The 25573-nt window shown below is 36.4% G+C and overlaps 1 protein-coding gene across 1 annotated transcript in view; it reads left to right on the plus strand.

Moving 5' to 3' along the window:
- Nucleotides 1-9265: 9265 nt before the first annotated feature.
- Nucleotides 9266-25573, plus strand: part of LOC121426525 (disintegrin and metalloproteinase domain-containing protein 11-like) — a 32268-nt gene continuing 15960 nt past the window's right edge. Inside the window, exons 1-5 of the mRNA XM_041622866.1 lie at nt 9266-9339; nt 19909-19958; nt 22111-22182; nt 23311-23382; nt 24342-24505. Coding sequence (XP_041478800.1) covers nt 9273-9339; nt 19909-19958; nt 22111-22182; nt 23311-23382; nt 24342-24505 — 425 coding nt within the window. The 5' untranslated portion in view covers nt 9266-9272. The remainder of the gene's footprint in view (nt 9340-19908; nt 19959-22110; nt 22183-23310; nt 23383-24341; nt 24506-25573) is intronic.

Raw genomic sequence — 25573 nt, forward strand, 5'->3', positions numbered from 1 at the left:
GCTTGTACATCAGCTCACCATATCTCACTAAACGACGCTGGACAACTCTTTGGTCTTGCTCAGTTACACACCCTCGGGACAGCCGGGTCAATACGATGGTGAGAGAATGGTCAAGTTAGTTCATGGGCGGGCGGGTGACGGCGAGCCTGCCATCGGGAGGAGGCACGCGTCCATATCTCTCGATTGTGTGAAATGAAGATCAGTAATTGACGCTTTGTTGCTTTGGTTTGAAGTTACTAATTCAGGCAACAATATGGTGGTCAAAAGTGGGGTACCATAATTACCAACTTATACAAATTGTGGTTCCAGACAAAGTAAAGTAATTTTTATTTTTGCATCGTTATACCATTTGCCTTTGGTTTATAATAAACATTGTAGATCGGCGCCCAAATAACTACACTTGACATTAAAAGTTGTATTATGGCTTTAGGAGATTGGTTTTGCGTAATTATTTGAAAGGATGTGGATCAAATCTTAATCCACAGAATATATTTGATATAATTCTAGCAATCAACTGCTCAAAGCGTCAATTTTATCCATTTAAGATTTTGTCGTCGGCGTTGATTTATACAATATTTAGACATTATGTTTCTATGCCGTTATTATGATAAATAGCTTATTAATTTGTGAAACTTCTTGTTCTTTTTAATGGTCGTAGACATGGTATAGAAACATGGCTTTAGGCTATATGTACGTATGAAGTGGGACAAAGTTTTTGTGGAGTCATATCCGTTGATGGGATGTTTAAAGGCGACAGATTAATAGGAAATGATGGGCCGAGATTGCACTTTACATCATTTCCTATATTGAAGCGTCGCCTATTTGAATTCGTGTATTTCACGGGCATTTGTTTAGTGATTTAAGGTGGGTTTTTACTAGGAGGCAGATCCATTTTCATTTCCTTCCCAACTCCATGATTTCTATTGCATGCTCGTGAGATTAACAATCACAATGACATGTCGGATATCTTTTCAGTAAGTGAGCGGTAACGCATCGGAAATGAGGTGCATGATGGGAGAATCAGGCATAAAACGCAGATCCATTTTAATTGATCTTTCTCGTAGACACAGTCAGACCAAATAGCAGACCTACATATAGACGTAGTTGTAACCGTCCCTTGTTGATTTCATCCAGTCCGTGAAATAATTCTTCTGTTTTTCCTCCTCGTTATTCTCCTTCTTTCTCCTTTTCTTCTTTTTTCTTATTCTTCTCCTCCTCTTCTTCCTCCTCCTTCTTCATCTTCTTCTTCCTCTCCTTCTTCCTCTCCTTCTTTTTCTTCTTTTCTTATTTATTCTTTTTCTTTATTCTTTTTTCAACCTCCTTTTTATTCTTGTTTTTCTTGTTTTTTCTTGTTTTTCTTCTTTCTTTCTTTCTTTCTTTCTTTCTTCCTTCCTTCGTCTTCTCCTCCAACACCTCCTCTTATTCTTTGTTTTCTTCTCCTCCTCCTCCTTCGTGTTTGTCGACAGTTTGTCTGAGATACGCCTCTTGCTTAACGTCACCGAAATATCTTCAGAATTTAAATTGCAATCGAATTGGCTGACGATAATAACTGAATAGCCTTTAACATAATTATGCCAGAGGTAACGTGGTTACAACGAACTTAATTGAAATCAGCCACACTGCTTACCAAACGTTATATACTTCACTTTAAATGTGCGTACAATAATACTTTACATTTTATCTTTGCGAGCAACTGTTTGAGAGATCTCCGATGTTAAGTTAAGAACTCCATATTAAGTTACGTTACAGGTATAAAACAAGGGAATTATCTTGTCAACCTTGGCTGGAATCTGAATCTAGGCCTACATGTCAAAATACCTATAACTAAAACATGCAAAGATTATTTCCCCATATCATATGAGCTTCTGTATAATTGATTCGTTAGTCCATTACCTTTACCATGCCATATGAATAAATCCATGTCCAGTTTTGGAGAGAATCCAAGGACATTTTTTCCATCTTAAAGAAAGAAATAATGAAATAATGAAAATGCAATTTGTATGAAACTTTAATTCATACTTCAGTAGGAACTCAATTACCTGCCCCAGTTTGAAATTATGAGACGCGTTGTTGTGACGCGGATGGGATTATAGAATAGATGAATAAATTGTATATTCCATGTTGGAAGGTAGCAACTAATGGGGTGAGGTGTTTAATTCATCAGCTTAGATTATTTCAATCTCTCCCAAAAAACCTTGAGCCTCAGGAAAGGATCTAACACTTCAGTTTCTCCGTCTGGTCCTTAATTACTTCAATTTCCAAAGGAGAGTGAAACTGCCTGCAAGATTTTGGCCGATCACTTCACACCAAAACCTGTGTTGATTGATGTGGCAACACCAGTCATTTTACTCAGGTGTTAAATGTTTCGTGTTAGTTCAACACAAATGGGTGTAATCACAGCACATTTGGTTGTTGCTTTTATACTCTGTGGTGTTATGTTTAATCTTTATGGTGTAATTTCAACACCTCAGGGTGTGGCCCTCTATAGGTACACCAAATTGTGTCAATTTTAAGGCCCAAATTTTACAACACTACTGATAAATCCAGCCAGTATTTATTCTTTTTTAAGCCAATTTAATTGAATGTTATTCCTTTGTTGCCTAGTGAATTTCCATTTACTTAAATATCTAAAAGAGTGTTGTAGATTCAATGAAACACGGCCGTACGCAGCGGTGGGTGGGCAGGGGGCAGCTGCCCTGAAATTTTCAAAACTTACATTTTTATACAGAAAATTATCACAAAATTTACCCAAAGTATCCAAGAAGTTCTATATTTCACTTTACAAATATATATGCAAAAGCGCCCTTATGAAAAGCTCGGTCGCTTTGCCTTCTCGCTTTTTAGTTTTTTTTCCCCTGAAAAAGTGTACATGTCCTGCCCCCAGCAAAAAAAAAAAATAAAATCTGCGTATACGGCAATGAACTGTTGGAGGCTTGAGTGCAATACCGGGATCGATTCCATAACTTTCATGTACTGTATGTGATTAGGCGCCTATAAGACCACTCGACCGAAGTACTCCTTTGGCTTTTCTACCCAGCATGAAAAACCCTTCTCCACCCCGATTAAATCGTTATTTCTATCCGTATTCCATGGTGATCTAGAAAGTTTGACTTTTCACTTGAGGAAACTAAACGAGGACATGTTTTCAGCCCTTCAATAAAATGCTACTATACCTAAACCGTGTTCCCATTCCGTCCCGACTCTTGGGGTGCCTTTCACGCAATACCTTATCAGTGACTTCCGCTGACAAAGTTACTATCAGCCAATCAGAAGAGGTGGTTCAGTAGCTTAAACATTATTCAGAGGTAAATCGCGAACGAGTTTTATCATGAAACGAACCCCTGGATTGAAATTTTGTCTAATCAATCAAACTCTCATTGTATCGGTGATCCGAAATCTATACTAAGCCCGGTAGTGATTATTTTGAATACATCTTGATGGATTGGTACATCGTCATCTCATAATAATCAAGGGGCCCCTATTTCTCGAAACCACCACAAGTCTATTAAATTCCTCGTTAGCCCATAAAAACACACTGAACTCGCTCTCATGGTGAACTACATAAACTAGCAGTGGCGTACAGATGGGGGCCTGCCCCCCCCAAAAAAAAAAAATAAATAAATAAATAAAATATGAAAATAAAGAAAGAGAAGGGTGAAATATATAATTTTCTAAATATTATGTCAAAATCTATCACAAATTTGATTATTGTAATAAAAATTTCGAAACGTAAGCTCGCTTGCAATTTATGAATTTGAGTTATGCAATAAACCATCTCTTGCCCACTTATTCTTTTTTAACTCATTACGCCACTGTAAACGAGGATAGAATTAGATTTCATTTATTTTCCGTCAAGAAATTGCAAACAAACATTTACAAATTCAAATATCTACAGAATTTTTAATCAAACATTAAAGTACAGTAATAAAATATTCTGTAATCAAATCAATTACTGAATTTAAAAAGATGTTTTGGAGGTCAAGCCTTTCACACGCAAAATTCGTACCGTAATTTGAGTGAAACTTTATTGGAATTCACCTCTGGAGTATAATTTTAATTCGTGATTGTGATTAGCATTCCTGATTATTTTCCTAAGTCATACAAATCATTATCCTAAGTTCATGAACATTCATACACGAGTTTCATCGGTTAATAATAAAGTTGAGATTGATTTTTTGAGTTGTGTTTGATCGCAACTCATTCTGCCATACGCCACAGGGCCCCCTTAACACAAAGGATAGCGATTATTGCTAAATTTGAAAGGACAATGCTGGTTGGTTCCTCGTCAGTCTCCTTAACAAAATGCGCATGCAACGCTGCTCTTGATAGGTCATTTAATTTAGCAATTATTAATCGCTAACCTTTGTTTTACGGGGCCCAGATCAGATCATAATTCCATTGTTGATTCAAGCTCATTTCTTTCGAGATGTGGAAGAATTGATGAGTAACTACAAAGTCTTCATCAAACAAAATAATTATTGTAACATATCATAGCAAAGTTTCAGCTTACTACTGCAAGCCTTTTAAAAACAACAGAAACCTCTCCCATATTAAAATTTTGATGAAGTTTATCTATTATTTTGTGTCGAGAGCGTGTCATTAAAACGCCTTTTTGCGGCTATAATTCTGGCATCGGTACATTGATGCTAAACTATCGCATTCGCAAATCCCTGTTTATTATTACTCGGAGGCAAACTGCTAATAAACTTATGCTATTTTCATCAGATATATCACACAATAAAGTGATAACAGTTCGAGACCGCTCTCTTCATGTTAGCAGAAAACAATATATTACAAAAAAATCACAACCGGCAAAATATGATTTCGAAAATTGCCATTTTCTTATTAGTTAGATGCTTCCATTAGGATTATGATAGAACAAAATATACCTTTGAAGAAAACATGTATTTGCCTAGAGCTAAATATTTCATTTTCAGCATCTCCATAATAAGGACAAAATAATGCATCGCCAGAGGAGAGACCGTCTTTAAAGAGTTTTAATGTAAAAAAAGGGGAACTCGTGGATATTAAAGAGGAATCGTAATTGGAAATAGTGTATACTGGTTCGTGTAAGTAATCATTTTAAACTAAAACAATTACGTTACAATCATATCCCCGATTCCTTGACAACAGTTCATATTCAATTGGGCTTTAAACAGCTGGTCTGCATCTTCGTAATAAGTCTAATACCACATAGGCCAAGCCCATTTGGTCTACTATGTATTCGGAGTAAGTACCGTTTGATCTTATAATCATTTATTCTAATTCTCAATCGTGGTCTAAATTCCACTCTGTCTCCTAATTATCATTATTTTTGTTTACACGTTGTATCTGTATATCTATCTCTATCTGTTTATGACGTACAATCACCAACATCTTGACAAAATGACAATGTAGTTTATAAACAGTTCATATAACCATAAATCATGTTATCCTAAGTGATATTAGACGAAATAGATATAGCCTATAAATTAAATAGACAAAGTTATAATTAGGCAAAATGGCAATCAGACCAAATGAGTAAGAGTTAAGCCAGTATGATTGTAGACAAAATAAGATTAGACCATATGGGATAATAATAATGATAATGTAGAGTATTTCTAAAGCGCCAAATCCACATTATGTGCTCAAGGCGCTGAAATATACTTGGTATATTATCATTACCCCGGCTGTAGCTGAGCGGCCATTTAGGCGCTAAAGCATCCATGGAATGAATCCTACCGGGTACCCATTCACCTCACCTGGGTCGAGTGCAGCACAATGTGGATATATTATTTTCTTGCCAAAGGAAATTACGCCATGGCTGGGATTCGAACCCACGACACTCTGTTTCAAAGTGCGAAGACTAATCCACTGGGCCACAATGCTCAAAATGTGAGACCAAGCGGAAATTAGACGAAATGGGAATAGACCAATTGGCAATTTACCTTTAAAATACCCCCTCCTTATATGCAGAGATCTTTTACACGACAAATGCAGCAAAATGTTGGGAACGAGAGAGGAAGAACATTGAAATTGTGTTGACATGTTGACATTTGGATCTTAAGATCTGATCTGGCGACTGTTTCCATGATTGTTGCGGACATTGAATTTCTAGAGAGGGGGCAGGGTTTGTTATGAGGAACCACATTGGTAACGTTTGACGGAAAAAAGTCGGAGGAAAAGAATAAGACAAAGAGGAGAAGAAGAAAAATAAACTTAATCAGGAAAGTATGTAAATATAGAGAGTAGATAGAGAGAAGCGAAAGATTATGTAAAGATATTGAAAGATATATTCAAAAGCACATAAAACCACAAAACACCTAAGTCTTGTTTGGCCAAAAAAAAATCATTGCGAATGAAATGCCTTGCTCAAGGGGCACATGCACCTGCCATACCGGGGATCGAAACCCCGACTGTGTATGTAAAGCTATTTTATCACACGTGACCCAAATCCCCTTCCCTATCTTCCCATCCCATCCCCACCCCTGTCCTGCCCTCCCCTCCCCTCATCCCTTACTCGCCATCATCTGCGTTGCACAATACGCCCTCCAACATGTCCAACCACTTCAGCCAGTCTCTTCCTAGAAGTATACTGCAGTGGGTCTTTCCCGGGATGACATATGATCGCTATTAAATTAGTTTCTGGGATTTGGAAGGGGAGAGATCTCGTGTAGAGAGATGAATCCAATATTCATTTATCATTTGAAAGCAATTTAAGGCTTTCGAGGTCCCCTATTTCGCCGTTGTAAGTCTGAAAAGGGTTATCCCTCTGACGCTTTGCGGGATTGTTCAATTTATTTGTTGTGCTTAGTAGACTCATTCTCTTGTCTGAGTGTGTCTTTATCTTGAAAGCATTCACAAATCAAATACAAACTTTTCTTATACGTAATATTGGCATTCATTCTCTTGATAAACAAACTTTTATTGACCCCCTTTTCTTATTGAAACCGTTTTTTACCGACCCTCTTTATTTTTGAACGACCCAATGTTATATTTTTGTTTTAAATTGGTAGCTCGTTGACCTGAACTTACCCAGCTTTTCACATTCAAAAATTTTATCAAACATAGCATGCAAATATTTGTATATGAAAAGGATTACGTATTTCTCACGCATTCATTTTCTACTTTTAATTTGTCTTATTTATATTCATTTATATATCAATTAATCTATTTTCATTGTTTCTTCTTTCATTATTCACATCATGTGGTTAGAAATGATAAAAGGCAAGAGAGCTTTTTCCGACCTTTCCCCCTCAAAGCACCACATATATAGTCGTGCACTTTCATGTATATGCAATCAATATCCCTCATACATCAAACCCCCCGAATTCACCTCATGCGGACAACACCATGAATGTTGAATGTAGAAAACGAGCTTTAAATGGCAGTGTCCGTAATGGATGGTGTTTCTCTAACGGTTGCCGACACGGGAAGACCCCCAAGTCATTGGGGGAATAAAAGAGCTACCCATGAGCCGTTAGATTTATGTTTAAAGGTAAAGTATAGAAATAACGAATAGATATGAGTGCGATAATACAAAATATCATAATTATGAAGAGAAAGTATAGATTTTTTTATTTAACTAGACGAGGCTGGATACCTCGTCACAATCGTCAATCGCTCATTCTTTATTTTCAATATTTACTCACTCTGAAAAATATCAATAAATCAGAATCCCGCATTTCATACTCATATTGGACTGGCCTTGTACTAATTTTTCTATCTCTTGCTATTTATTCAAACGTCATTCGTATTATATATCTGTCTAATGCAAACTTGTCATTACAACGTGATATTGCAGAAATCTAAACACAAATTCTCCAGCGTCACAAATTCGGATTTATTCCATGTCTGCATGTCTGGATTCATTCCATGTCAAAGATCGGCCTACTTAAATTCTGTTTATCGTCACAAATTCGGACTTATTCATGCCTGCAATTAGATGATGGACACATACTGAATAACTAATATGAAATTCTGTGATTATATTCAAGTAGTTATGGTATTGTCAATCTTTTATTTCCAAACTTAATTGCTTTCACTTTACTGAATAATTTGTGAACTGTACATAATTGCTCCAGATTCTGTATAGGATTAAAAAAACACAGAACTGACACTTAAGAAAAGTTCTGTTTTAAAGAATTTACATGTTGCTTAATACGTGAAATTAGTAAAATGCAATTGTAATCAGCCTGTCAGTTTAACATAATTCTTCTTAGGGTGTAATTTTAGAATGATTGTGCACAGGTCACTTTTGTTTTATCTTATAAAGGATTAATGCGGACATGTACTTTAAAACACTTTGAAAGGAATAAATAGTTAATTTATCTACGCAAGAGCACTGGCCGGGGCTCAGATGTTTCAAAGTTAACTTAGTCAAGAATATCATTCTGTTTATGCATTGCTCTCGACAGAAAGCGATGTGTTTACTTAAAAAAAGAAACAGAAACACTCTTGTACAGGTTTTGGAATGTTTAAACATGGTAAATCAATTCAAGCAGTTGGAAAACAATGTCGTGTTGAATGTAGTAATCATGTTAATTTTGATGCTATATTTCTTCCGCTCGCATTGCGTTAAAGTTGATACATTTGAAATTAAGGCGATCAAAAAGCATGTGTGGGGAGGGAGGTTATGGGGAGGTAATCTTCTTTGGAAATGTTATTTTGAGTATATACGCCATGTTGAAATGCAACTATGAATTGCTCATGAATGAAATCAATGTTTAAATTAATCTTCAAGCAGGCGCTGAATTACAAAATAATTCATTACAAAGCTTCTCTATGATCATGATAGCGCCTGCATGGAATGACTCGGTCAGAACCCGTGACCTTCCCGTTCATGAGGCGGGGTCTCTACCACTGAGCCACCATTTTATGGTGTCACGGGGAATAGCACCACAATAATGCCATACAACATTGATACCACAAGTATTTTTACCATAAAGCGGCTTTGAAATTATATATGATAAAAGAATGCAACAAGCATAATAGATGTATTTGATTTCAGTTTTGGGCAAAAATGTTATTTCCTGAAATTCAATTATCATATCAACATTATTGTCGCAAAATAAACTGAAATTCTGATTCAAGTAGCATTTCGATCAAGAGCATTTGCCTTGGAATAGGAATTTGAACTTGGCAATAGCCCAGAGAATAATCCTAGCAAACCTCATTTAAGGGAACAATGTAGGCTCTCAAGCTAGAGTGCTCTGTTTGAATAGGAGAAAATGTGTGAATGATAAGCAAGTCGTGTTTGTGCAATGAGCTTTGTATGAATGCTCAATCGCTGTATGTTGTGTGAGCTTGTGACTGGGCGGAGCAACTTTGACACTGGTCAAGACAGGACCTATGTGCTGAGTGAGTTAGAATAATTAATTTTACAATTCTAAATTGCAAATAGGGAAAATCGATTTTATTAAGTGGAAAATAAAGATTGTTATTCTTAGCCAACATATCTGTATAAAGAGAACAGCACCTGACATATGACAGAGCAAAAGCAGTATGATTATAGGTCAGAGGCACACATTGTATCATAGTGCGGCTTTATTCATGAAATATTCTTAAAGTTATGTGTGCACGATGTTAGAATGAAAGGAAAATAAATATTGATGATAGCACTCATGATCAATCAACGAAAGCATCGTGTATCTAACAATGATCATGAATTGAATGATGTGGTCTCTTGTAAACACCTGTGTTTTAAAAGAGGGCAAACTGACCAATCAATGCCCGTAGTGTATGTGTGTGTATTTGAGTTTTGTCAGACATGTATCAATCAGATTATGTCTGGGACCGACCTTTAACGTCACCATCCGAAAGACGTGCCCGGGGCTCGAACCTCAAACCTCTGCATCAATTTGTAACTCCCCCACATAGTTTGGATTACATGTGCACGCCACAACACACATTGTGTGTTGTAAATAGCTAGTCTTAGTATATACGTTTTGAAATTCCAGTGTATATTTAAAAAAAAAATATATTTTTTTGAAAGAAAAGTTGCTTTTTCATTTGATTTGGTAACATAATTATTGCTGCATGAAATAATTGAGTATAGTGTATTATGATTTAAGTATGCTTATATTGCAAGTAGACTTCACTGCTCGGAATGTTGCATCATGGGTGTTGAACCTGGCCAGATTTGAGTAGCTGAGGACTTGAGGTGGGGCTATTAGGGCTGCTAGCTGGTTCGTTTGCCCTTTAAGGACTGCATGATTAACATGATTAATGTATGCACATACGGGGCACCGCTATTCCAAGTTGAAGACACACGAGGTGGCGAGTTTGCTGTAGAGAGATTAGAAAGCGGCTTCCGTGTTACAGTCGCATCACCGAAACCGACCCCATACCGACCAATATTGTTTCATTGGTAGTAAGGCAATTTCTTTGATCGGTCTGGAATCGGTGACGTTGGTGTCACTGTATCATCAGAGAGTAGCGTTCGAATCTTACTCCCAGGGCAGCGGGAGTATGATATTTACTATCCCTGATACGAGTTTAGTTTGTCTATTTGCTCAGATGGTGCTCGAACATGTTTATAGTTTCGCCTTCTACTCACCGATATGCTTCAAACCAAACGACCTTTACCAAGAGCGTTGGTATAGGAGGGGAAAGGGGCGCACCTTGCACCCCTCTATTTAATTCCTTTTGGTATTTATTAGAAAAACCCTATCGGTCATATCGCACTACATTCTAATGAAGCTTAAAATGAAAGAGTCCTTAGAACAGTGGTAGACCATTTAAACTTTATCCATTTTGTCAACTTAATGATTTGGTGAGACTTACGTCTTCCCTTCTCAAGAATATTATGAATTTACCCCTGGTAAAATGGCCCGATGTAACCAAGAAACATCCTGCATCTTATACCTCAATTAATCAAAGGAGAAGCTATAAAAAGCTCCACAAGAACCCTTGTACATTGGCAGTGAAGTCCCTTTTCGATTACAGTATAATGAGCTAAAATTTTGAAAAAAAGTGGGAAATACAAACTTTTCCAAATCAGGACCGCAACTTAATTGCTTCTTTCAACTTGCTTGGTACCTTAAGGATATATATTGCATTTTTAATTCGAACATTAAAATTACTGCACGTATTGCACATACCAATATTTTCTCTTTTTAATGACAGCATTCCCATTTATGCTTCTCAGTGTTTCTCTAAAAAAGTGGAATATCTTACTTCTTGTCCCGATCTATACATGCCATTCCCTTTATTTCGCGTAAAAAAATGTGTACTAATCTGCCAATTTGGTTAAATTTGGGTCATTTAAGCGTATACTTAATAATAGGTTCACATCTACATTAGATTGCACCCATTTACTTTCTCTAAGAATGCACATCTTATCAGTATTTTTTTTCAAATAAATCGGTTAAAGGTCACTCGTTTACACCTTCCTTGAACAATAAGTGATAGACTCGCATATTTTTAGTGTAAACGCTGCAATAACTTTATTCAAAATTGACTTTCTATCTTACTCAGTCTGTTCGCCGCGTTTACACATAGCAGAACCCCAGACTTCTGGCATGGGTTTAGACTTTTATGCAGCATACTATGTCATTCAAAACTTGTTTTGATATTTCCTATTTTCCCCCAACACGTAACTCACGTATGTTCACGGCCTCAAATCAGTGGAGCGCGCCATTGAAAGGTCTTCTCGCTTAGCCGTATTGTTAGAGACGTTCGTGAGCATCACTTTTTTCACTCTCTAAAATGTCTGCGACATTAAAATCATAAAAACAGTGGAATCGTTAAATTTTAGTGAGGCTATGAATGTTTATCATTTACGTTAACTATCAGTTTATCAACATATACCAAATTTACAAGCACTGTGTGGGTAGACTTCGAATTATCAGTCATTTCGATGCAATCCCAAAATTGATGAAAATATAACAGAAATTTGATATAACATTGCAAAATCCTTATTTTCGAATCCCCTTAAATTTTCATTTTCTTTAAAAGCATCTTAGTACATTTTTTAGAATTTTTCATAAATGATAACGGCAGTGGATTTTGTGCTCCAGTTTTTTTAAGGAAAAGACAGGCATTTGAAATCAGGTAATTTTTTTTTATATTTTCAAAAGAAAATAGTTAGATTCGAACAACTTACTAATAGTTCTCCAAAAGAAGGGTTATATTCTATTTTTTGTGTGTAAATGATACATGACGCTAAATTTTACGAGTATATCAATGCATGGGGGATAACCTTTTCCACAATGAGTTTCGTAATTGAGAGAAAAATCCAGTTATTTCCTAGCACGCGAGCCGCAGAATGATAAATTTGAGCGTGCGCACACTGGCTGATCGCCGTGTCTGCGGGGACGGATATCTAGTCCCATACTGGTGTAAGGTCATATTTTCTACGTACCTTTTCCCTTGTAATGATCACTTTGCACTTTAATGCTTAATTTTGTCACTTAATCTGTGAAAATTGATGGCTAAACGATTTTCGAAAATGCTCGGAATAAACCTGACACATGAATGATTTCATTTTCGAGAATTATTATTTCTTTCCTGAATTACTAAAAGGCAAATTTAAGTCAAGATTGCATTATGTAACATACTCACATTGGACTGTATACATAGCGCATATGTGTGCGTGGGGTGTCTATAATCATCTAAATTGTGATGTAAATATAATCATATTGTAAGCAAAAATCATGATGGGTGTCAAAGCAGGGGCGGATCCAGCTTTTTATAAAGGGGGTTGGGGTGGTATGCGAGGGAGCGAAGCGACCGAGTCCAAGCGAGCGGACCGAGCGAGGGGAGAGGGTGTGGGAGGGGGGTGTCCCCCCCTCCCACAGGAGAGAAATTTTTTGAAAATCTGTGTGTGAAAATGGCGTTTTCTTGCATCTAAAACTCCACTATTTTTGGTATAGAGGTTAAATGAATACATAGAAATAGAATAAAATTAAATTAAAAAATGGTCCGCGGATTTTTTTTTTTTTTTTGGGGGGGGGGTTGCAACCCCCCAACCCCCCCCCCCTCTAGATCCGCTTCTGCATAGTCTGAGTTTTCTTTGTGTAAAAGAAACAAAATACTGCATGTATGTCATTGTATGCAATGCATGGCAATTTCAATCAGTTTATATTTTTCTTTTGTTTAGTCAGCGTTTAGTCTTCAATGTACATAATTGTTTTTTTTCAAGCGGTGTTAATACCAAAGAGCTCGATTCCGGCACTTCGACTAAAATTGGGTATGATACAAACTATTTATTTACTGCAGCCAACGAGTTCCTGACACAATTTACTTCTTTGAATATAAACTACATTATGAATATCACCGGAACGGTTTTAAGATAAAAAAAGAATTACCTTTTTTTCGCAAATGAATATACTTTACTACAGTTGTAGCTGTAAAATTACTTTGTCTTAATCCTTTCCTCTTATATATTAAGTCGCGCATCATAATTGCAAAAGTGTTTTTAATGTCCAGTTTTCAAGCCATAATACTAAAAGATTTTCACGGGCTCATTAGGCTTATTACATTAATAGATAAGATGTCAATTTAATAATTACTATGTCATTTTTAAAAATGGAATATTGACAAGTTCTATTTCGCGCTTTGGAAGAGAAATATGAACATAGTCATCATTTTCATTTGATGACATAATGTTCTAAGGATGTCCGGGTGCTATATGTCAAAGCTCAAAGGAATATATTGAAACATATCAGCTTATTTCAAACTGTGATCCATATCCACCTATAACAATTTTCCCACAAAGTGCTTGAAATACAGAGCCTAAATTGTCCCTTTTACAGATCGGAATATCAAATATTTTAATCCCTTTTTGATAAGATAAATTGTCTGTTCGCGCTTCGCGCTGGCGGTAATTATTTAGTTGGTGGATACACATTGAGGATCACAAACATTGCCCAGAATATTTAAATTTTAGGACAAATACTTGGAAAAAAAGCTCGCTCTTTGCACTCGCACTACTTAAATAAAGATTATTATACATATAAAGCTTAGAAATGACATAAGACTACCCCTTCAACATACAAACAAAAATCAACTTCAAGCGGCCGATCGGGAAAATTTGGCTGAAAAAAAATCACCTCCCCCCATTGGCAAAGGCTGGATCCGCCCTTGTCTATTGATAGCTCTTGACGGGCCGGGGGGGGTGGTACCCTTAAATATTTTTGTTGAATTTTTAACTCAATATATTGCTTTGACCGCCACCCCCTTCACACACGATTTATATATCCCCGTCTACTAACAGCTCTTTATGGAGGGGGGGGGGACATTTTTTTTTAATTGCAGCTCGATACTTTTATATTGCTCTCACCCCCCCCCCCCCCTCCCCCCCCCGATCAGATGATAACGCCACTTGACATACGTGATTTCAATTGCCATATGCCCCAAGATCCACTGACTATTCATCTAGCTTACACATTAAAAAAAAACCGGAGAGTTGTCAAACTCAACAGAAATATACAAAGAAATAACAACAAAATGACATACTATAGAAAGAAAGAATAAAAAAAATTGAGAACTTGGTAGAATAGAATGTTGAAATTTTTTACCCCCACCCCCACACCCGATCTATTACGTATTAGACAATGATATGAAATTAGGCTGATCTGCCTTTATTTGTGCACGATATTCTGAACTAAAGTCTTGATATGACCATTGACATATGGGTTATAAATTTTCATAGTTTGATCACACCATATCCATTTTAAATTCCTGGAAATTCCAGCAACAATACATGTTGTCATGGGTACGACACACATTTTCTTTATTAAAAAGTATCACGACACCAACGTTGAAACTGTGCAAAGGCCTTTAATGGCGAACTCCACTGGGTTGATACATAACCTATGGGTGATGAACATACGTGAACTTGTATCGTCACAGTGGCGTATCTATAGCTTTTTGCTAAGAGGGGGGTTTCGACAAGTTGGTTTGACCCGAAAACGGCGTAATCCGAGAGCCTGAGTCTGGGGTTTAAGCCCCTCCCCCCCTCAGATCCATCCCTGCGTCAACAGGGTCGAATGTGTTATACAAAGAGGAATTTTAAACGTCTTTGCATACAATAGATCCCATACATGCACCTCAAAATCAATCGAGCGCTCGACCGCGAACGTGTTTAGAATATCACTTCCTCAGATAGCCTGTCACATTGTGAATAAATCAGAAGTATGTCTCACAGAATCTTTGTAACCGACGATCATTTTGGCGCCTAGGTATAGTAATTAATAATAGGAGTATCAGGTGTGCTTTGCGCTGTTCATCCCACTGAGTCTAAAACAGCGTGATCAGACAACCTGTGACCGTATGTAATTGAAGTTTCTTATAAACGGGTACAAGCTACCGTATCTAAACTCAATATCCTACACAGGTTAGTAAAATAATGAATTACAAGTTACAAGCTACTTGATATTATACTTGACATTCTGGATTTTGATTTGCTAAAACATAATAAGTGCAAAAATGTCACCAATCTCTTGTATAAGTTATTAAATATTGCATGCATGCAGTCTTTGCATGTGATAAAAATGTAGGCATTTAAACGCCTATATATTTATGAACAAAGGAAATAACTGCATATCGCTATATCTGTGCAGGGGGTCCATTGCATAAATTGTTTTCATTGTTACTATGGAATCCTATGGTAATTAATCCCGGGATTCTTGTTCTTGCTAAGTAAGCATTTTCAATGGATGGCAACCATGCATGGTTACTGTTATCACAAGGTTCTCGTAACGATATGGTTTAATCATGTTTTTATGTAGTCTGCTAATATTTTTTTTTATTGAATCAGACCCTGTGACGTGGTTTATCATTCGGATAAACCGACTCCAACAAAGCTTCATTGGAAAAGTAATGCGACCGGGTGTAGGAGATACCTTCTGAAAATGATTACATGTACCTATCAATCAATTAATTATTTTTATCGGGGGTTGTTATTTCGGGGAATATTATCTTCAATCTTCAGTGCAAGCTTAAACCAGGTACAGTCAAACCCGGGTAAGGGGCCACCTGTCTATAATGGCCACCTGCCTATAGTGACCAATAAAACAGATTCCCATGGAGGAAGATAGTGTGTATAAGATCCTGTCTATAGCAGCCACCTGTCTATAAAGGCCACTAAAACTGATTCCCATGGAGGCAGATTGTGTGTATAAGAACCTGTCTATAGTGACCATTGAAACTGGTTACCATGGAGGCAGATAGTGTGTATACGATATAGCAGCCACCTGTCTATAAAGGCCACAATTTGTGTTTCCCTTGGGTGGATAGTATAGACAGGTTTCACTGTAGATAGGCCTACTATAGAAAAAGAAAAGAAAGTCTTCCCCCCTTTAATTTGTTTTATTACTGCATGAATACATACAATCTAGAGAAAGTAAATCATTTTTATAGTAACCTGATACTGAGAAGGCCTATATTGATAGTATTGTTGACCTTCCCTTATAATCCACTCCCTGGTAAAGTCATTGTCGACAGATGGCCTCACGCATGAAACGGCACAGTCACACTCACAGAATGGAACGCTACCGATCACAACCATTACATTATACTCCTGATGATGTAGCATAGGTCGGTTTGGGTCCCTTGTATCGTTGTGACTGCGGCTTTATGCTTCGTCATGCCCGGTTGAGGATATAATCGAGATTGAAACATTGACATGCGCGTTGCTTATGGGTCGTGGCAACTGCATTGTATGGTGTGCATTATGTGGCAAAGGTGATTTAATATGAATTTAAATAGGTTCAACGTTAATAACCTTTCAATGATGACTGGATGAGAAAGAGATAACACATTAGTTTAAGGAGTAGTAATGGTTATTGGTCTACATACAGTGATCAGTCAAGTGTGTGGGTTTCCCTGGCAGTAGAAGGGCAAAGAGGAGTATAGTCGGGGTTGGTGACATGTGGCTTCGTTTTTGCCCAAAATGTGTGTTTGGCTTCGACTTTTACGAATTATGTCCCTATTATTAATTTCGATATAGAAACATTATATTGAACAATAAAATATGTATTTTCATGTTTTTATGGTACTGTATGGGATTCATCTCTTATACCATGAGAATTAAGAGAAAAAATGAAATGGTACACTCTTAAAAAAGAAATATTAGCTAAACATTTGAAATATTGGAGGAGTGACAACATTTTCTAAATGTTGCATTTACCACTTTAAATGGTTCTACCCAACACTTAAAATGTTGGATTCAGCTTTATATAAGGTTGCACGTAACATTTGGAAAACGTTGTCACTCCTCCAACCTTTCAAATGTTGATTTAACCTTCGAATTTTTAGTGTGTAACTTTCCTTTAGTAGAGAGGAGCCACGGTGAGAGCGTTTAAAAGATGAAAAACTCGCTCTTTGATCCTTTTCATTTTCCATCCTTTTCGCACTTTGTGTTTTCTGAGTGTACCCTATCTTGGATCCTACATTTTCCCCCTGATCAACAGAGCTACATACGTCGTGCGTGCATGCGTTGTCATATTGACATACCAAAGGATTTTTTTTCAAAGTACCCTGTCATGTACAAAATGATAAATAACTCGACTATCGCAAATTTGATGCAATATGGCATTAAAACCAATTAAAAGAGCTCCTACTGTCATTTATCGAAGGTTAATTGTGGAGCGGTAATAAAGACAAGAGGAAGTGGTTCGAAGGGTAAAGCTCAGTTGTGTGCTAGTGCTTTACGATATAATTTTCTCATTACTTATTTTTCCGATTTTGTTCCTGATTGAAGAGAATGGTTATCAATTGAGGGCACAAGTGGCATTATAAACCTAAAAAAATTGAGGGAAGCAGACATCACATACGGGGAAAATATTTTACAAAGCTGGGAGCCAACTCAGCGATGGAGCAAAAATTTGAAATCATTAAAAATATCTAATTTTGTGATAGAATTTCATATCATATTCAGAAAACATCACACTCGACTGTTTTTCTTTATTTTTCTTTCTGTTTTCATTTTTTTTCTTGGTCGTAATTTTTTGGGCGAGGTGGAGGGGGGGGGGGGGGCATGGCCCCCAAGCTTCTCCATCTGTACAGTATAAAAATTCGAAGGTTAAATCCACATTTTGAAAGGTTGGAGGAGTGACAACCTTTTCCAAATGTTACATACAACCTTGTATAAAGCTCAATCCTACATTTTAAGTGTTGTGTTGGGTAGAACCATTTAAAGTGGTAAATGCAACATTTAGAAAATGTTGTCAATCCTCCACCCTTTCAAATGTTAAGTTAATATTACTTATTTTTAGAGTGTAGGGGGTTCCTGTTTTTGGCAAGGAATCAGTTTTGAAATAAAAATGCCAAAAAATGATAACTGAACTTGATCCAGGTTCTTAACACAAATCTCTAATAATATCTCCTTTATTCGCGAACCAAGATGCAAATACCCCCATTAGATTAATGTACTTGGAGTTTGATTCATCGAAGATAAGAGTAAGGAGACGTGATTTGAGGTTTCATTGCATAAAAAATAGCCTCTTCGAACCGTATTCCATCATTTCTAATGGTCCGTAAAATATTTTTTGACACTGATCGAAATATTCTCTCTAGCTTTTGGCCATATCTGTGAGAAGTAATCCATTTCAGAACCCATAAATACTTTTGGACGATTCGGGCAAAAGGGTTAGTTAACACTGTCAGCTTTTTCCCCTTCATGTAGATAATGGCTACACGAGTCTGCCCGCTTGCGATTGCATCCATTATAATACTGTATGGTTTATCTACACATGGAAATGGACGCTGGAAAGGGGACAAGCTCTACATTGTGCACAGAAAACTTGTAATTATAGATTATGTGAAAGTATTGAAGATCTATTGTGCGATGAGGTTGAGTAGAGAGAGGAAAAGTGTGACAGAAACACTTCAAAATATTGTCTAATACATAAAAAATAGCGGGAAAATCGGAATTTCATACTGAATATTGGTATGTTCTTAGAGGATGAGAGAAAAGATGCCTAAATTAGTGCAAAAAAAATTGATTTAGTGGTGATCATTTTAATCGGGTCAGAAGAGTAACGGCGCTGTTTTAGGTGGTTTGTCTGTCGTGTGAAAGTGTAGCTTTTATGATTTTGTTCGGCGCGGTTCCAGGATTTTCTCAAGGGGTTTCATTTTGTTCCAAACACTTCATAAACAAATTTACGATGACGATTATCATTTTTTCAAAGCTTCTTTGTATTTCTTCTGATGGTTAAGGGGTCATTGTTTTGATGGGACGCGCCATAGAGGGAAGATTTATGGGGAAATGTTTTTGGAAAGAATCCCACCCATCCTTTTTCACTACAGCCACCATCACCACTGAATGGTGTCACAACTTATTCGAAGTCGTACGAATTGGCCCAAAGATTTCTGTGTTGTAACAACAATAAAAATGATTGCCGTCATAAATGATAGAAAATACACACGAACGCATTTCGACCGTACACCCTATCCTATAGCCTATATAAACACTTCCCTCCAGATGTCAGATATTGAAGAAAAATGATAATAGAGTAGACGTCTGTCGGCTTCGCAAGGGGCATCGATTTTAGTCTCGCTTCCAACGATAAATTGGAAAGGGAGAATCCACGGGAGTATAATGGACACAAGCACAGTTGATCTGAATATAAATTTTATTTTTATAAGTTAGGGTCTTAATTTTACTCAATATTCATGGTCATTAGTTGAAATATCCCGCAAATTAGGGATAATATTTTCATGCCATTGTACTTCATTTTCATCACACAATTTCCAGTTGTATATAAAACTTACCGTTTGCGGTTTAGCGCGACTTTGCCTTTGTTCGATTTTGTTATTATTGATTTAAACATTTTACTACATCTATTTAAAATTAACCCTCTCATATTGTCAAGTTCACATTTAGTAAAATATTATCTTTCCGCATTGTGTAAATATTGTAGTATCCATTATGATGTTTTACGCAAGCAAAAAGTAATAGATTTTTTTTTCATTTTCTTTCAGACTTTCGAGACCGTGATAAACCAGATTGGCATCGGACAGTGAACACAAGGGTAAGTCCGCACGGAATTTCATAATCAAATTTAAATTTTATACTAGATTCATTTAAGATACATGTCTGTCCCTATTTACAGTTTGGCATCAATCAAAGCAATTAAAACAAGATGAACAAACGTTTATCACTGAATGATGGAGTCATTAATGTTTTCTTCTTAATAATTTTATGACGTTACATGCCAGGACGTAGTCCATTAACGTAACAAAAATGAATTCAACAAATATATTCGTTTTAATGGTTCGTAATGATTGAATATTCTATTTTCAGATGAGCATATTTGAAATGATATTTCTGATCATTACAATGCATAGATAAAAACATTGTCTGAGAAATATCACTGTATGGACTTGATATTCATAATGTAGATGAGAAAAGCAATCCGGGGTAGTAATTGACCCGGTGTCTTCATGTATGATGTTTATATAGTAGTACGTAAATCAAGTTCGACGGTCTATGCTAATTAAAGCAAATGGGGCGGGGGTTCTGCTAGACAAAAAGGGAGAAATACGTTTAAAAAATGGCGAATGGACTTAAAGGTACCTATTCTGAAATTCAGTTTACCTTAATGGTCTAAATTTGTAGTAAACTCTGTGCTCAACTGGGAAGCCGATTTTTTTTTACAGCGTATGTGTCAATGTTAACTCTTGTTTAAATTCCCTCATTATTTGATTGTGAAGAAACTACTTTGATTATTATTCCCGAATAATTATAAACTAATTTGAGTGTCAAGTGATAAACTGAACATGTACTGTCAGAGATTTATCTCACAATAATTGGCTTTCCATAGTTAGCCACAGTTTTAGACCTGACTTTGAATTCAGAATACGGGTCATTGAATTTTTACGGTTAATTATAATCCTAGAAAGATGTCGATGCGCTTTCACTTCGCTTAAAAAAAAAGGTGTGAGACAGTATGTGAAATCACCTTCGCACTGTTAAACTTAATAATTTTAACATTGTCACTAAGTCCACTGTTCACACAGTCACAGTACACAATGATATGCTTACGGTACACACAGTATGGTACGGTATGGTATGGTACAGTATGGAAGTGTGTTCATACTGTAACATTTTTAGTATTTTAACTTTGTGAATCACATATATAAATAATCTACTTTGTGAACATGCTGATCACTGACATTGAAGAGGTGTACAAAGTGTGGAATTTTCTTCACTCTCTAAATTTGAATAGGCCTATTTTTAACAGTACGAATCACAGCTCATAGTGCTTTAAGTGAATGCACTGTGAATACACTGTGAATGCACTGTAAATACACTGTGAATACACTGTGAACACACTGTGAACACACTGTGAACACACTGTGAATGCACTGTGAACACACTGTGAACACACTGTGAATGCACTGTGAACACACTGTGAACACACTGTGAATGCACTGTAAACACACTGTGAACACACTGTGAATGCACTGTGAACACACTGTGAACACACTGTGAATGCACTGTGAACACACTGTGAATACACTGTGAACACTCTGTGAACACACTGTGAATGCACTGTGAACACACTGTGAATGCACTGTGAATACACTGTGAACACACTGTGAACACACTGTGAATGCACTGTGAACACACTGTGAACACACTGTGAATGCACTGTGAACACACTGTGAACACACTGTGAATGCACTGTGAACACACTGTAAACATACTGTGTGAACAAACACACCATGGACACACTGAATACACTGTGGTCATTACTGTGAAAACACTTTTAATACAATGTTAACACACTAAACATACTCTGAACACTAAACACACTGTGAATACACTGAACATACTGTGAACACACTGTGAATATACCGTGGATGCACTTTGAACACAAAGTTAACATACTTTGAACACATTTTTAACACACTAAATATAATGTGAACACACTGAAAACAGTATGAACATACTGTGAACACACTGCACACATCTAGCATACTGTGTGAAAAAACTGTGAACATTATGTGTGACATTCTTCGAAGACACTGTGTAACACTTTGTACTTTCCAGCAGGGAATCTCCCACCCCAAAGTGTTTTTTTTATCTCTCCACTGAAATAGCATCGTTTTCTTTGAACCAGCAACAATCAATGAACTTAAGCTTTCTCAATTTTCTTTTACATCCTACACTGATTAAAGAGAAAACGAAGCGCTGGAACTACACTACCACAACATTACATCAAAGCTGCCTTAGTTTTTGACGAAACCTTTGTAAGTATATGTGCACCTGTGAAATATTATGGAAAATATCAAACAGTATGTCGTGCTATTGTGATGAATCTTAAAAAAAGGGTTAATGGATATATCTAGATTTGTGTTTGTTGTGTAAAATAAGACATTACTTTTACGCAGAGTGTGCAACGTATTTTTGCCCAATATGAGGTAAAATATTATCCCCATTACTTTCTCTCACCCACTTGTTCGTGCCCCTTAAAATGACATCGCTTTATTTAGGCTCCTGGTAGAATAAAACATCTCTACTTGGTTGACTGTCTATTTAGTGTTTAAAATCAGGGTACTAAGGTCACGGGTGATTTATCAAGTATTTACATTTTTGGCAGGGTATTTCTGATAAAGAAATGTCAAAGAATGTAAATGTACTTAAAGGACTGCAAACTCAGGCTCAAGAGTTTGCCGCCGCTTTATAGCGGTAGATAATTAGATAAATATTACATTAGGAAAGAAATGATCGAAGTAATCTTGTTTTTTAAATTATTTATGCACATACGTTTGTTATGTTGTATTTTATGTCATTAATGAGTACAAGTATTGAAGTTCCCTCTTTTTGAATAGATTGAAGAAGATTTTATTTATGAGTGAATTTTTTAAAGTGAACTATGGGTACTGGCAGATTCTGGGGTGGGGGGGGGAAGGGCCGGATAAATATACCGTTCTAAAATAAGTGCCCCCCCCCCGTTGAAAGCGTGGACCTTTTTTTTAAGGATTGATTGCATTATATTGTGTATGATCAAATCTTACAAATCCACCCCTTCTATCAATTGCTCACATTTATTTCACGGGGCCATGTTACTAAAAGAAGTTCAGTTGAAGAAAAAAGTGCTCACTTCAATTTCACTTCATAAATTATACAATTAAAAAGTTTACTATAGACCTAAAGCTGTGTGTAAGAATTGGCAACCTCTTGCTTATTCCACTAAAAGGAAATTTAGAAAAAAAAGACATGAGCGGCAATATGAAAGGAAGGAGGGAGGAAGAAATTAGGAAGGAGAAAATGAGAGGGTGCATGTGGAGGATCGAAAAACCACAATGATTATGTGATTGTACTTATGTTATTCTTTCAACTTAATTTATTTGTCCGCTTTTTGTTTTCATATACAGCACGCGCCTTTTAATCTTGATGAGAAAGCATTGGAACTGTTTGCGGTAAATCTCACGACGGCAGTAGATCAGGTATCTTGATCGAATTTCTTTTATTTTACTCTTCTCTGTCTCTTCTGCTATGAAGCGAATCATCCTTTTATGTCATAGAACAAATTATGTTTGTTGATAGTTCAAAACGAGTTCATATGCGCCATGTTTGAGTGACAATGCTTTTAGAGACGCAAATAATGTGATATCAGAACGATATGTAACTGTTCACACCAAGTGCAGAAAGTTGCAAGTGAATATATTTCTCCACAAGCAGAGGAACGTTTTATCAACATTTATGGCCGTCAGATTGTTAGATCTGACAGTTTTAATTGATTTTAATTAGCTGAGACGGTATAGTTTCTATGGTAACTATCGGATGATAGAACATGTTGGATAAAACATCAGGTAAATCTTTTCACGAAAGGCTCTTCGGGATTGAGGACTACTTCATCCTTTCTGATAATCAACCGGTTTATACACTTAGCAGTTAACTGCAAATCTTGATGTTGCTGTCTCTCAGTCAATTGTTTATATAAGGTAATATTGTGTTTCAAATGTCCAAGATGATATACTTCTTTGACAGGTATTATTTACAGACAAGAAGATGAAAATGTATGGCGTTGTAAGAAAAAACGAACAGACCCATAATTCCTATTCATTATGTGAACTTTGACTAAATTCATATTGAGATTTTAGCATGTATTAGTTGTGTAAACTTAATAAATTACAAGATTAAATTGATATATACAAACGCCAGCCAGAAGAACATAGAAATTTGCTCCTATACGTACATGCTTATGCTCTCATATTCAGTTTGCTCGTTCATAAGTTGCTATTTTAAAAGCACCTTGGTTGACGGGGGCAAAGGATATGCGTTTTGAGGGATTTTCTGCCATCGATTACGTGGCTTTTAGACAGAAATCCAATCGAGCCACTTTTCTTCTTTCCTCAAAATCCGATAACAAATAACGATTTATGTTCTTTGTGGTATCTTGCAGACGTTCAGAAAGCTTCATAATACCAGGATTGTATTAGTTGCCATGGAAACGTGGATGTCTAAAGAGCACACGAATGTTTCATCGCCGCCTCATCGTATGGATAGGTTTCAGGGCTATGTCACCACCGCTTTGCCAAAACATCATCATATTGCCTTTTTAATAATGTAAGTGAGCATTATCAGTAATGCATTGCTTTCTCCTCCCCCCCCCCACACACACAGACACTCTCACACAAATTGTTTTTTAATGTGTCTATGTTTTCTTGAAAGAAGGCTTACCGTGTATATCATTAAAATGAAAAATACCAAAGCTTCCTTCGCAAACCTTATGTTTTCAGTGGATTCAAACTCTTGTTAAATGCTAGGAAGCAGTTCGGGTTACAGCATTCAATTTGTAGAATATATTCTCTTATTATGATTCTATTCTTGTTATGAGAGAGTAGCTTACATCAAGTATGTTTCAAACTGTCATTTTGTGGTTGTAATTATGCTGTTTTGAAGTTATTCTAAATATGTTATATTCATTATTCTCCAGATAGGGTAGTAAGAATAAAGTTCATATCATATCAGATCAAATCATTTTCTATAAAAGTCTTTCTCTTTCACAGCATTCAATTTGTAGAATATATTATCTTTTTATGATTCTATTCTTGTTATGATAGAGTAGCTTATCTCAAGTATGTTTCAAATTGTCATTTTGTAGTTGTTGTAATAATGCTGTTTTAAGTTATTCTAAATATGTTATTTTCATCATACTCCCGATGGGGTAGTAAGAAATGAGGTTCATATCATTATCATATCATATCACCAGTTTAAAAGTCTTCCGCTTTTATCTTTGTTCCTGCTGTTTGCTGTTATCCCCTTCTGCTTCAAATCCAAATTTCCCCTCCCCCTCCCCCCTTCATTCCCGCTCTCTCCCTCTCATCACCTCTTTCCATGTTGTCTTACTCTTTCATTTTCCTTCCTCCATACTTGTCTCACATTTCTCTGTTTTTATCTTACCCACTTTTTATCCTTCTTTCGCTCCCACTTTTCCACTATTATTTTCTTTCCATCTTTCTTTCCTCCTTTCTCCCTTGCTCCCTATCTCAAAACCTGTTTCTTTTATATGCCCTTTCTCTGTCTCTCTTTTTACTGCCAATTAGTACCTTTTATTTATCATTTCTTTCTCTCTTTGATCCTCCTTGGCTCAAGCTTCCCCTCTTTTCCTTAAAATTCTTTTAAGTCATTCTC

Source organism: Lytechinus variegatus, chromosome 13 (genome assembly GCF_018143015.1).
Source record: "Lytechinus variegatus isolate NC3 chromosome 13, Lvar_3.0, whole genome shotgun sequence".
Lineage (NCBI taxonomy): Eukaryota > Metazoa > Echinodermata > Echinoidea > Temnopleuroida > Toxopneustidae > Lytechinus > Lytechinus variegatus.